General features: G+C 50.0%; 1 protein-coding gene across 1 annotated transcript in view; it reads right to left on the reverse strand.

Moving 5' to 3' along the window:
* VPS45 (vacuolar protein sorting 45 homolog) overlaps nt 1-13,679 on the reverse strand; it is a 64,786-nt gene that overhangs the window by 24,959 nt on the left and 26,148 nt on the right. The window contains exons 11-13 of the mRNA XM_006134674.5: nt 11,307-11,465; nt 9,939-10,046; nt 8,912-9,033 (exon numbers count right to left, since the gene is read on the reverse strand). Coding sequence (XP_006134736.2) covers nt 8,912-9,033; nt 9,939-10,046; nt 11,307-11,465 — 389 coding nt within the window. The remainder of the gene's footprint in view (nt 1-8,911; nt 9,034-9,938; nt 10,047-11,306; nt 11,466-13,679) is intronic.

The following is a 13,679-nucleotide window of genomic DNA, read 5'->3' on the forward strand; positions in this document are numbered from 1 at the left end:
GTAACCGCATGAAATCGTAGCGGTTAATACTACCTGGGGACTGGGCTGCCAGCCCCACTCCTGGGGAGCCCCTTGCCAACCCACACTGCTGCCGCTTTATCAGAGGCAGCAACGCAAGTGGGAGCCTGTCCACAAGGGGAGCCAGTTTAAAACCAGCTCCCCACACAGATGGGCTGCCTATTGCTCCGTGCTGCTGCCTTAGCTAGAGGTAGCAGCGCGGGGGGGGGGTGGGGGGGGGAGGAGGCAGGCAGGTGGCACCGGGAAGCTAGTGCTGCCTCCTCCCCTGTCCCGCTTCCTCTGTAGGAGGCAGCAAGTGCAGGGGAGGCAGAAAGCCAGCTCCCTGTGCTTCTTGGCTCCAGCCTGCCCCCTCACAGCTGCTTCTCTATCGAGTCAGTAGTACGGGGGGTGGGGAGGGCAGATGGATCTGGTACTTGTGGGGAGCTGGTTTTTAAGCCAGCTCCTCACTGGCACTGGCTCCTGCTCCCCCCGGTTGCTGCCTCTGTTCCAAGGTAGCAAGTGGGGGGAGTACGCAGTAGCGGCACGTTACGGCACAGGGAACCCCGGCATCGCGGCTTGGCCCTTTCTTTGCTGGAGGGAGCAGCCAGTGTTTACTACCCAGATGACCACTCCAGACAGAGGGGCCTGGCATCTGTCCTTTGTCCCTGGGTCCAGAGACAATCCGATCTTGGCTGCTTCCAATCATGCGAAACGTTTCTGGGATATAAAATATATCTGCAGGACAGAATAGGTCATGGGGGTGGGAGTGGCACTATATGTGAAAGAATGTAGAATCAAATGAAGGAAAAATCTTAAATGAATCACCATGATCCATAGAGTCACTATGGATAGTAATTCCATGCTCTAATAAGACTATAACTGTAGGGATCTATTATCGACCACCTGACCAGGACAGCGATAGTGATGTTGAAATGCTAAGGGAGATTAGAGAGGCTATCAAAAGAAACTCAATAATAATGGGGGATTTCAATTATCCCCATATTGACTGGGGACACGTCACCTCAGGACAAGATGCAGAGATAAAATTTCTCGATGCCTTAAATGACTGCTTCTGGGAGCAGCTGGTACAGGAACCCACAAGAAGAGAGGCAATTCTTGATTTAGTCCTGAGTGGAGCACAGGATCTGGTCCAGGAGGTAAATATTACAGGACTGCTTGGGAATAGTGACCATAATCATAGAATCATAGAATCATAGAATAATAGGACTGGAAGGGACCTCGAGAGGTCATCGAGTCCAGCCCCCCGCCCTCAAGGCAGGATCAAGCTCCGTCTACACCATCCCTGACAGATGTCTATCTAACCTGTTCTTAAATATCTCCAGACAGGGAGATTCCACCACCTCCCTTGGCAATTTATTCCAATATTTGACCACCCTGACAGTTAGGAATTTTTTCCTAATGTCCAATCTAAACTTCCCCTGCTGCACTTTAAGCCCATTACTCCTTGTCCTGTCCTCAGAAACCAAGAGGAACAAATTTTCGCCTTCCTCCTTGTGACACCCTTTTAGATACTTGAAAACCGCTATCATGTCCCCCCTTAATCTTCTTTTTTCCAAACTAAACAAGCCCAGTTCATGAAGCCTGGCTTCATAGGTCATGTTCTCTAAACCTTTAATCATTCTTGTCGCTCTTCTCTGTACCCTTTCCAATTTCTCCACATCTTTCTTGAAATGTGGCGCCCAGAACTGGACACAGTACTCCAGCTGAGGCCTAACTAGTGCAGAATAGAGCGGCAGAATGACTTCCCGAGTTTTGCTTACAACACACCTGTTGATACAACCTAGAATCATATTTGCTTTTTTTGCAACAGCATCACACTGTTGACTCATATTCAACTTGTGGTCCACTATGACCCCTAGATCCCTTTCCGCCATGCTCCTTCCTAGACAGTCGCTTCCCATCTTGTATGTATGGAACTGATTGTTCCTTCCTAAGTGGAGCACTTTGCATTTCTCTTTATTAAACCTCATCCTGTTTACCTCTGACCATTTCTCTAACTTGCTAAGGTCATTTTGAATTATGTCTCTATCCTCCAAAGAAGTCGCAACCCCACCCAGTTTGGTATCATCTGCAAACTTAATAAGAGTACTCTCTATCCCAATATCTACATCATTGATGAAGACATTGAATAGTACGGGTCCCAAAACAGACCCTTGAGGAACTCCACTTGTTATCCCTTTCCAGCAGGATTTAGAACCGTTAACAACAACTCTCTGACTACGGTTATCCAGCCAATTATGCACCCACCTTATCGTGGCCCTATCTAAGTTATATTTGCCTAGTTTATCAATAAGAATATCATGCGAGACCGTATATATTATGTTGTTATAATATAACAACATTTAACATTCCTGTGGTGGGAAGAACACCTCGGCAGTCCAACACTCTGGCATTTAATTTCAAAAGGGGAATTATGAAAAAATGAGGTTAGTTAAACAGAAATTAAAAGATACAGTGACTAGAGTAAAATCCCTGCAAGCTGCATGGAAACTTTTTAAAGACACCATAATAGAGGCCCAACTTAAATGTATACCCCAAATTAAAAAACATAGTAAAAGACCTAAAAATAGAGCCACCGTGGTTTAACAACCATGTAAAAGAAGCAGTGAGAGATCTTTTAAAAAGTGGAAGTCCAATGCTAGTGAGGTAAATAGAAAGGAACAAACACTGCCAAATTCAGTGTAAAAATGTAATAAGAAAAAACAAAAAAGACTGAGGAACAGCTAGCTAAAAACTCAAAAAGTAATAGCAAAATGTTTAAGTACATTCGAAGCAGGAAGCCTGCTAAAAAACCAGTGGGGACCCTGGATGATCGAGACACAAAGGGAGCTATCAAGGATGATAAAGTCATTGCGGAGAGACTAAATGATTTCTTTGCTTCGGTGTTCATGACTGAGGACGTTAGGGAGATTCCCAGACCTGCACCGTCCTTTGTGGGTGATGAATCTGAGGAATTGTTCCGGATTGAAGTGTCATTAGAGGAGGTTTTGGAACAAATAGAAAAATTTAACAGTAACAAATCACCGGGACCGGATGGCATTCACCCAAGGGTTCTGAAAGAACTCAAATGTGAAATTGCGGCACTATTAACTGTGGTTTGTAACCTGTCCTCTAAATCAGCTTCTGTACCCAAGGACTGGAAGACAGCTAACATAACACCAATATTTAAAAAGGGCTCTAGAGGTGACCCTGGCAATTACAGGCAAGTAAGTCTAACGTCAGTACCAGGCAATTAGTTGAAACAATAGTAAAGACTAAAATTGTCAGACACGTAGAAGAATATAATTCATTGGGCAAAAGTCAACATGGTTTCTGTAAAGGGAAATCATGTCTTACTAATCTATTAGAGTTCTTTGAAGGGGTTAAAAAAAAACATGTGGACAAGGGGGATCCAGTAGATATAGTGTACTTATATTTCCAGAAAGCCTTTGACAAGGTCCCTCACCAAAGGCTCTTGTGTAAATTAGGTTGTCATGGGAGAAGAGGGAAGGTCCTTTCATGGATTGAGAACTGGTTAAAAGACAGGAAAAAAAAGGGTAGGAATAAATGGTAAATTTTCAGAATGGAGAGGTGTAACTAGCGGTGTTCCCCAAGGGTCAGTCCTAGGACCAATCCTTTTCAACTTAGTGCAGAATGCACATGAAATCAACACGTATCCACATCACGCGCCCCCAGATCGCTCCTCTGCCCTGCAGTAGCTTCGATGACAGTACAATTTAGCCTTATAAATACGCTGAGGAGGCTGGGCCAGACAAAACCTCCTGACCCAGAAGAGGCAGATCAGTGTCTGGTTGCTCAGCTCTGTAATCCATACCAGCTTGGGAGGAGATGTCAGCGCTGAATTACTGGCGACGTGTTAACCCCCCTCCTTTCAGGCCCCCCACTGCTCCCCCGTTTCTAGCGCAGCACACCTAAGCTGACAAAGCAAATACCCGGGCCCCCTACAGTCAAGCCCTACCTACCTTGCCTCTCTCCTTTGCCATGGGGCTGTTAATGTTCGCCTCTGACCCACCCACCGTGCTGGCCTCCACTGCCCACTTGTCACATTTTCACACACGCTCCAAGGGAGCTTCCCACACTCATTGCCTTCCAACCCTCCTCAAAACTCTCCTTCGCCTGCCAAAACCATCCCAGCAGTTTGGCAGCTGGTGTGCCGAGACCACTGCCTCCTGCCACTCACCAAGATGGGCTCATTGGGTTAGTTGCGCTCCCCTCTCTGTGGGTCTCCACCCTTTGGCGGAGAAGACAGGACCCTACACAGCTGATGTAAACCTGACCAGACTAGGTTTCCAAACACGGTGGTATTCTTATTCCGAACAGGGCAAAGTAGGCATGCAACAGTGGAGTCCATTAAGCGATAAGCAAAAGCTTATAGGTTAATGCTACAGACATGTATTTTCCCATCCTGACCTTTCCAGTAAATTTGTTTAGCAGGCTGGCCAGCAGCCTGGCTCAGTCTCGGCTCATGCCGGGTCCAGGACCTAACCCCACTGCAGCTCTGCATTTAAAGAGCATTAGGAGCCAGGTGGGCAGGCAGCCTGGCTCAGTTCCTGCTTGCGCCGGGTCCAGGAGCTCAGACCCAGACAGGGGCTGCTGCCACCCCGTGATGCTGCTTCTTTATCAGAGGCAGCAGCGCAAGGCAGCTGACAGCCAGTCCGCAAGGGGAGCTTAAACCAGCTCCCCTGATACAGAGGCAGCAGTGCAGAGTGGCAGGGACTCCTCAGGAGTGAGACCAGAGCACACTGACTGCCAGCCCTGTCCCTGGGGACTATAGAATAGTCAACTAACCAATAAGAATTCACGCGGTTAATCGACTATTCATTAAACCGATATTTATCATCCCTAGGGAAAACCCCAATTGGAGTGGAGTCCAGCTCAAAAGTATCACACTCACTGGAATCCGACTGGTAGCCCAGAAGAAGGATGGGCTTGTGGGCAAGATCCTTGGCTAGGACACTTGGGATTACAGCCCTGCTACAACTTCTCCCTGACCTTGGGCAAGTCACTTCATCTCTCTGCCTCAGATCCCCATCTGCAAAACAGAGATACCCACCCTGTGTCTCTTTAGATGGTGAGCTCGTGGCCTCTTACTCCGTGTATGTACTGTGCTTAGCACACTGGGGCCCTGATCGCAGCTGGAACCTCTGTGCGTACTGTAATACAACTAACGAGCTTTAGGAGAAGCACAGCTAACACGACACAAGCCACAGTGCTGGGGAGCCTGTCTGTGTATGGCAAATGGAGGAGGGAGGACATTTCAATAGCAAGTAGGAAGCAAAAGATTAAGTGGGATCTCCTGGAACCCTGCTCCATGCTCAACAGATTCCCCTGCCTCCTACCTGCTAAGATTACATAAGAACATAAGAATGTTATTTAGACCATCAGCTTCTCCCTGCCAGAAAGATAAAATTTATTACGGAAAGCATCAGCACGGAGAGTCCTTTGAAAAGTCTTTGCTGTTCAAGCAGCAGCCTCCCTTGGATCGTGAAACACAAAGCTTTTCCTCCGGACCTTTCATCGAACCCACGTCAATCACTATAACTCCACCCTCGGACGCCACCCACAGCGTCGTGAGCTACACCGTTTGCCCTGGCCCAGGGTTCCAGTCGATCCCTGGTACATCGGATCAACACCAGGCCAGCTGTACACCGAGCCCTGGATTTCCAGTGCCTCAACCCCTGGAACTCACCGGACACGTTCTCCGCATTAGTGTCTGCAGCTAGACCAGCAAGGACCACCTGGGACTTGAGATCGAGCAGGCAGGACATCGGGAAGTGAAGCCTGAGTCTCCAAGGGTCACTCAGCTCTGAGCCAGTGCTGCTGAAACCTCGTCAGCCTGGCGCTGGGGGGAAACATGTTGCCGTCATTTGACCTCACCTAGGCGCAACGGGCAGGTCCGTGTCCTCGCCCACTTGGTCCTTGGCCTTTCTGCTGACACAGCCAGTGACGCGTGTGCGGTTTGCCGACTCCTATCCCTTTGGAAGCCGAGTGAGGCCAACTTTCAGCTGCCTTGCAACGTCCAGCATTTATTGGCCAGCCATTCTCCCCCTCCCACCTCCAATCAAGAAATGTGGTTTGGCATTGCTGCTAGAGTCTTGTGGTGTCTGGTTATTTTACTGAAGTTATCAGGACAGCCAGTGTCAAGTCAGTTACTTGTAAAAAAGTCCCGTTTAATTGGTTAACTGGTTAAACATCAATGTTTAACGGGTTAACATTTTTAAAGGGATGTGGGCAGGCGGTCCATGCCAGCCCTACTGGGCTAGAGCAGCCTTCTCCGCCCCGGTGCAGGGGCGTTCCAGTCCACCATGTCCGTGGCGTGCGCCCCACGGGGGAGCTGCCCCAGCCCCTACCAGTTAACAATGAACCGGTTCACTTGCTAATGGTGATACTTCTCAATTAAACCAGTGAACCTTTCACATCCCTACTTGGTTTTCTTCCATCTCGGCGATATTTTGTTTGGATTTAGCGTTTCTGACCTTCGAATTCATTGGGAAATTAAACCTTGCTCACATTCCTTGAGAAAATCCTTTTGCGTCCCTTTGGGGGGGCAGAGGGGTAGAACGAAGCCAGAGAGACTGGCTGGCTCAAAGAGCCTTTTGCCCCTACCTTGCTGGCTCCCACGGAGGCCAGATCAGTAGCGTCTAGAAGCCGTTATTATTTGGTGGCCTGTGAGAAATGAATTGGTGGGTCTCACGTCAGTGCCATTGGGCAAACAGCCATGTCAAAGCGAACAGAACTGGCCCCTTTGGTGGGTGGAGAGGAGAAGCCAAGGCTGAAGCAGGCTTTGGGAACTGAAGTTCCATCTCCACTTCAGAGGCAGTCGCTCCTGGGCTAGGCTGGAAGATTTCCTAGGAGGAGACTTGCATGTCTGGCATTCCTAGGCGCACACATGCACATCTGTGGCCTTCATCCCCATCCCGGGACAATCTGATGCCTCTCCCTTTCCAGCAGCCCCTTCCACAAGCCCCAAAGCGCACTACTGGATTTTGAACGGAGCATCTGGCGTGAGGCCAAGATTTCCTGGCATGTCAACAAACAACTCATCTCAGGCGGGCCCATAATTCTCCTCACTCAGAAAGAAAGTGGTTAATGGCCTTGGCTGTCAGGCTGGCATGAGATCGGGATGCCTCTCCGTTCCGAAACCCCTTGTCCCTTTTATCAGTGGGCTAAGGAAGGAAGCAAAAGCACTGCAGGGTGTACCTCCCAGAGCCAGAGACATTAACGAGCATTCTCGGCCACGCTTCCTCCCCCTCCCGTTCGCTCGACATTCTGGAACCTCGGTCCCAAAGTCAGCTTCCCCTCTGCTCTACATGAGTCTGCAGTTTCCCTGTAAGCCAGCCTGCCCTGCAACAGCCACCTGATTTGCTGAATACTGTGAGCACACATTTATTTTCTGACTCAATACAAATGTGGCAGCTGCTGATAAAAGCTGGCAGGAGCCGGCTTGTGACGGGACGGAGGATTGTAGCAACGCTCTGCATGTAAAGCGCCTCCCCCAGAGGATTGCCGAGCGCTTCACAAACAGCATCTCTGGGCCATCCTACCATGGCTTGTCCACAAGGAGCAAGCCTAGGATATTTAGCATCAGAAGCTCAGGTCTCTACCATTGGAGCAACTCGAAGTCAGACGCAATGGCAGGATGTTTTCCTCTAGGCAGATCGTGCATTAGGAGCAGCTATCACACCCTGAATCAGTATGTTACAGAAGCACATTTACAGACAGGGAAACTAGGGATTAAGTAACTGGTCCAAACTCTCACAGGGAGTCTGTGGAAGACATGGGAATAGAAACTAGGGAGGGCTCTTGCTTCCCAATCAGGATGGGTAAGGTCAGGCTCTCACCAGAACTCGTACCAAGCTGCTCAGGAGACAATTGAGCACTGGGCTCTTTTTGATTCCCTGCTGGAGCCATGGCTTGGGGCTACGGCACATGGGCAGCTCAGCCCCTGACTACCCCTGAGCCCAGGGGCTGTGGCTCACACATCTCATCCAGGCGCTCAGAGTGGGATCACCACCCCCGGAGCCTAACAAACAGCTGGCTGAGAAACAGAGGAGTCATTTCAAGCCGTATCCCCACTCGGCCACTCCAGCAGGTGGGAGAGAAGCTGCGAGATCAAGAGAGTGCTCAGCAAGTCCAAGGGCATTTGTCCTCTTGGCGCCAAGACGGAGGGGGGCAGCTGGACAAGGAATCCCATCTGTCCATCCCTCTGCGCATCACCGGACTGGCCCTGTTCCCCTTCACGAGTGCGTCGCGCACTCCTCTGCTTCCTGGGAAGAGCGGTACTGCACCCTAACTCTCCCAGTCAGGACACCTCTTTCGACAGCACAGACACCACTCCTCAGCCATCGGACTCTTCAGTGACTGCTCAATACTGCACTTGTCGTGCTAGTGGCTCTCAAACATTACAGCAAAGCCTCCCAGCCACCTTGGGAGCTAGGCCAGGCATCATCCCCAAGCTACAGGTAGGGAAACTGAGGCATGGAGCAGTTAAGTGACTTGCCTATGGTCAAACAGCAAACCAGTGGCAGAGCTGGGAAAGAGACCCCGTTTCAGTTCCCTGTTTCGCCTCTAGAGAGCACAGCTGCCTTGGAAGGAATCAAGCTGACAAACAGGTGAATACTCTTAAAGCAGAAATACAGGGCAATTCCATGCAGGCGGCTGGAAGGCAAAAGGGAAGGTTGCCAAAAGCACTCAATTCTGCTGTTATTACTTGTACTGTCAACCTCAGTGGGAGCAGAGCTAGGCCAAGATGAAGTGCTACTGACTCCCCCTCCCAGTATGTAGCTGACATTAAACAAACCATCATGTTTGCATATTGGAATTGGGCACAGGTGTTAACCATCCCTTATTTACCCCAAAGAGATTATTCTGTCCCCTGCCCACCCCTCCGTACCTGTCCCGGAGTGTGCTGGGGCCCAGGTAGGGGTACTGGCCATCCTTGAGTTTTCCTTTGATGAGCTGATCTAACGTCTCGTTCAGTAAGGGCTGGTGCTGCGTATACACGTTCTCGACTCCCTGCAACACAAAGGGAAAGTGGTTTTAACTGAGATGCAGCTAGGCGACAAGCAGGGAGAGCAGGCCAGCGACTCCCCTATCCAGAAAGAGGAGCATCCAATGGACACTGATTGTTGGTACAGACCAACTGCCCCCAGCCTGCCAGAGCGCGGAGCACACAAATACTTCAACCTCGGAAAGCCAGGAAACTCAAGAGACAAGCACCCCGCAAGCATACTTCCCACTAAGGGGCGCGCCTGCGCAGCTGTGCACAGAAAATCCCCTCTCCCCCTCCAAACCCACCACCTCTGGAGAACCGTGCAGCAGGCGGCTGCTCCAGTAGGTGGAGCCAGATGAGACAGTGTGGTGAGGGAGCCGCTGGGGCGGGGGGCCACATGGCAGGGGAGAAGGAGGCCTGCTCCGGTGGCTGGGGCTGCCACATGGCAGGGGCCTGTTCTGGTGGTTGGAGCTAGGAATGGGACATGCCTTATGGCCGGGGAGGAATGGGGGGGAGGTTAGAGGGGGGCCTGCTCTGGCGGCCGGGAGCATGAAAGAGAGACAGAGATAGAGGACCAGAGCCAATGACCTCAATATTGGTGCACAAGCCAAGCCTCACTCCGCTCATGGTTGGAAAATCTTAGCGGGAACCCTGCCCGCAATCTTAGCTCCATGCCCAGAGCTGGCAAGAACAGCTAGAGATTGCTTACTAAGGGCAGTGCTGGCTGAAACACACACAAGCCAGCGGGAGGACTGGCTACAGGTGCCGCTGCATGTGGCGCGTGGTATCTCCTGCCCTTCGCTGAGCGAGGGACAACTCTGTCGTGCAGTGCTGGATCACAAACCTCATACGACAGCCCCCTCGCAATGCTAAACAGAGCCCCCAGAGTCCCATGCATGCTCCCCCTCTTCCTCAAAGACCTTCCTACCTTGAGTCCTTTGAGAAACTGTTTGGTGATCGCCACGGCATCTTTGGGGCTGAAGAGATCACTAACCCGGACCCGCTTCCCACCATATTCCACCACTGCTGACACCAGCTGTCCAAAGCAAAAGGGAGACCAGAGCCCAATTAATGCGGGGAACTAGTTTCAGGAAAGCTGAGGGGGAGTTAGCACTGATGGAGGTGCTGGAGCAATGCCCAAGGAGTCAAAAGGGACTCCAGCGAGCTCCAAATGGATACACAGCACGGAGAGGGCAGGGCAAATGTCCACCTTGTGCTCCCAGCACATGCTCCTGGCCATGGGGACACATCCAGCCTATTCATGCAAGCGTTTGTATGCCTACCACAAGGCAGCCCGGGCAGGGATCAGGGCCCCCAGCACGGCTGGAATAAATAAGATAATTGGGCAGAAAACAGGGATTTTGACTGCTGTTCTAATGGTTCCAAATGGCTGAGGTACGCGGGAGGCGGGAGTGGAATGAAGTCCCTGTGGAGGAAGGAACTAAGACGCTGATAGATCATGGAACATCCTCCCATAGCTTTATTCTCTCCGAGGCTCTCAAAGCACTTTGCAGACATCAAGGCCATCTGGGGCATTTCAATCAGCAATACCAGGATTGCCCTTCATCTAATTATAAAGCCCTCACCACCTCAGCCTCTGATCGCCCTTCAGAGTCAGGGTAAGAGTTGCCTCCAGCTGGGAGAAGTCAGCAATATCCAGAGAGCTGGGGGCAAAGTGCTGACAGAGATTTTTTTCCCAGACTATTAACAGTATATTTTATAGTAATGCCCAGTCAAGCTCAGGGCCCTGTTGTACTCGGGGGCTGTACAACGGGAGAGGGGGACACAGTGCCTGCCTCAGGAAAGCTCACCAGCAGGCTGTCTGACAGTGGGGGGCAAAAGCGCACTTGCTCTGGGGCCCGGTAATTCAAAATGGCCCGGAGCTCCCAGCTGCTGCTCCTGAGCCCTTTAAATCGCCACTGGAGCCCCAGGCAGTGTGCTCCTGGCAGCTCTGAGGGCTGGCTGGGCTGGGGGAGGGGCGGAGAGAAGGAGGAGGGTGCGGTGTGATCCAGGCAGTACAGAGGGCTGGCTACCCCCAGCGCTGCCCCTTCTGCGAGTGTGGAGCCAGCCCCTCACCCCTTGCGCAGGGACCCGGCAAGTCTGTTACTTGTGAGCAGGGGAGTCAAAGGATGGAGAAGAGCTACCGGACAATAATCCCGATATCAGCTCCCACCTGGGGACAAAGCTTTGACATCAGTGAAGCCATGACAGAGGCCCTCCCCCCGTCGCTTGTGTTTTCCTATCCGCTGCCTGTTTTAACCCATCCTTCCAGAACGGGGACTACAGCCGCAGCTACCTTCCGATATTTCTCTGACACCCCTTTGTTCTTGAGGTCCATCAGCAGCCCGGGCAGGCTGTTGCTGCTGTGCCGCTCATAGTGCAGTGCGTAGAGCATCACCAGCCGCGTGGCATCGAACTCAGTCACCCGGGGGTTCTGCAGGAGCCGCCGCACGTTCTGAAACGAGAGAGAAGCAGCCACGTAGCCTTCGAGGGTTGGGTTGGTTTTTGCCACGTACGTTAGGCCTGCATGTCTGGAACAATCATGTCAATCACAAATCAAACGTGCTACCGTGTGTGTGTTACTGTCTCTGTCCCAGCCATGACTCTGCTCCCAGCCATGCTCCTAAAGGGTGTAGACAGATTCCATTATGGGAAAGGGAAAGGGTTGGAGACCACTGCACTAGCTGCCTAGGGGTTGGAGATGGGCAATTATATTCTGTATAAACTGGCCTTTGACCAGGATCTTTCCAATCTGATTTGAATCAGAAAATTGGTGGGGAAAGCGAGGACTAATAGCAGGGATAAAGGAGAAAGGACAGAAGTAGAGAGGAGGGGCAAGATCAAATCAGTTTTAGCTGCCAGTATACAAATGGAAGAAGTGTGGGGATTAAGCAGGAAGAACTTGAAATGCTAGTAAACAGACAACTATGACACCGCTGGTATCTCAGAGACTTGGTGGGATAATATGCATGACTGGAACATTGGACTAGAAGGATACAGCTTGCTCAGGAAAAACAGGCAGGGAAAAAGGGAAGAGATGTTGTCCTATATATTAAAAAAGTATTCACTTGAACTGAGGTGGAGACGGTCATAGGAGATAGACTTGTTGAGAGTCTGGGTAAGGATAAAAGGAAAACAAAAACTAAGGGTGAAGCCATGGTAGGGGGTCTACCACAGAAAACCTAACCAGGAAGAAGAGGTGGATGATGCTTTAAAAAAAAAAAAAAAAAAAAAAAAAAAAAAAAAACCATCCAAAGCACAGGATCTCGGGCTGACAGGGGACTCCAACTACCCAGACATCTGTTGGACCTGATGAAATTCATCCTAGAATACTCAAGGAGCTGTTAGAGGAGATATGAACCATTAGCTAACATCTTTGAAAAGACACCGAAGACTGGAGAAATTCCAGAAGTCTGGAAAAGGGCCAATCTAGTGCCCATCTAGAAAAGGAGAAATAAGGACAACCCAGGAAGCCACAGACCAGTCAGCTTAACTTCTATGCCAGGGAAGATAATGGAGCAAGTAATTAAGGAATTCATTTGCAAACATCTGGAAGATAAGAAGGTGATAAGTAATAGTAAAGAACAAATCATGCCAAACTAACCTGAGAGCTTTCCTTGATAGGCTAGCATGCCTTGTGGAGAAGGAGGAAGCCATGGATGTGGTATACCTTGACTTTAGCAAAGCATTTGATATGGTCTCACATGACCTCTTATCAGTAAACTTGGGAAATAAAACCTAAGGGGAGCTACTATAAGGTGGATTCATAACTGGCTGGATAACCGTTCTCAGAGACTAGTTATCAATGGTTCACAGTTATGCTGAAAGGGCATAACAAGTGGGGTTCTGCAGGGTCTGTTTTGGGACCAGTTCTGTTCAATACCTTCATCAACAATTTAGAAAACTGTTCAGGACCAGACTTCAAAGGGAAACTGCTGAGTTACAGTTCATCTTCAGGTTTGACACAATCAACTCAGGATTAAACAAAGACTGTGAATGGCTTGCTAACTACAAAAGCAGCTTCTCCCCTCTTGGAATTCACACCTCCAGATCAGCTACTAGAAGTGGGCCTCGTCCTCCCTGATTGGATCCACCTTATCTCCAGCCTCATTCTGGCCTGCATATTTTTACCTGCCTCTGGAAATTTCCACTACATGCATCTGACGAAGTGGGTCTTTGTCCACGAAAGCTTATGCTCCAACATTTCGGTTAGTCTATAAAGTGCCACAGGACGCCTTGCCGCTTTTAATTCAGAAAATGGCACAGAAAGTACACTTACAATGTTTGCAGATGTTACCAAGCTGGGAGAGGTTGCAAGTGCTTTAAAGGGTAGGATCAGAATTCAAAATGACCGGGACAAAACAGGAGAAATGGTCTGAGGTAAAATCGGATGAAATTCAATAAGGACAAATGCAATGTACTTCACTTAGGAAGAAACAATCAATCAGTTTCACACATACAGAATGGGAAAGGACTGTCTGGGAAGAAGTACGGCAGAAAAGGATCTAAGGGTCACAGTGGACCACAAGATGACTAAACTGGAGTCAACAGTGTAATTAAAAAAAAGCAAACGTAATTCTGGGATGCACTAACAGGAGTATTGAGCAAGACATGAGACATTATTCTTCCACTCTACTCTGCACGGATTAGGCCTCAAACTGCAGTATTG

The sequence above is a fragment of the Pelodiscus sinensis genome, chromosome 22 (genome assembly GCF_052426305.1).
Source record: "Pelodiscus sinensis isolate ZL-2025 chromosome 22, ASM5242630v1, whole genome shotgun sequence".
Taxonomy (NCBI): domain Eukaryota; kingdom Metazoa; phylum Chordata; order Testudines; family Trionychidae; genus Pelodiscus; species Pelodiscus sinensis.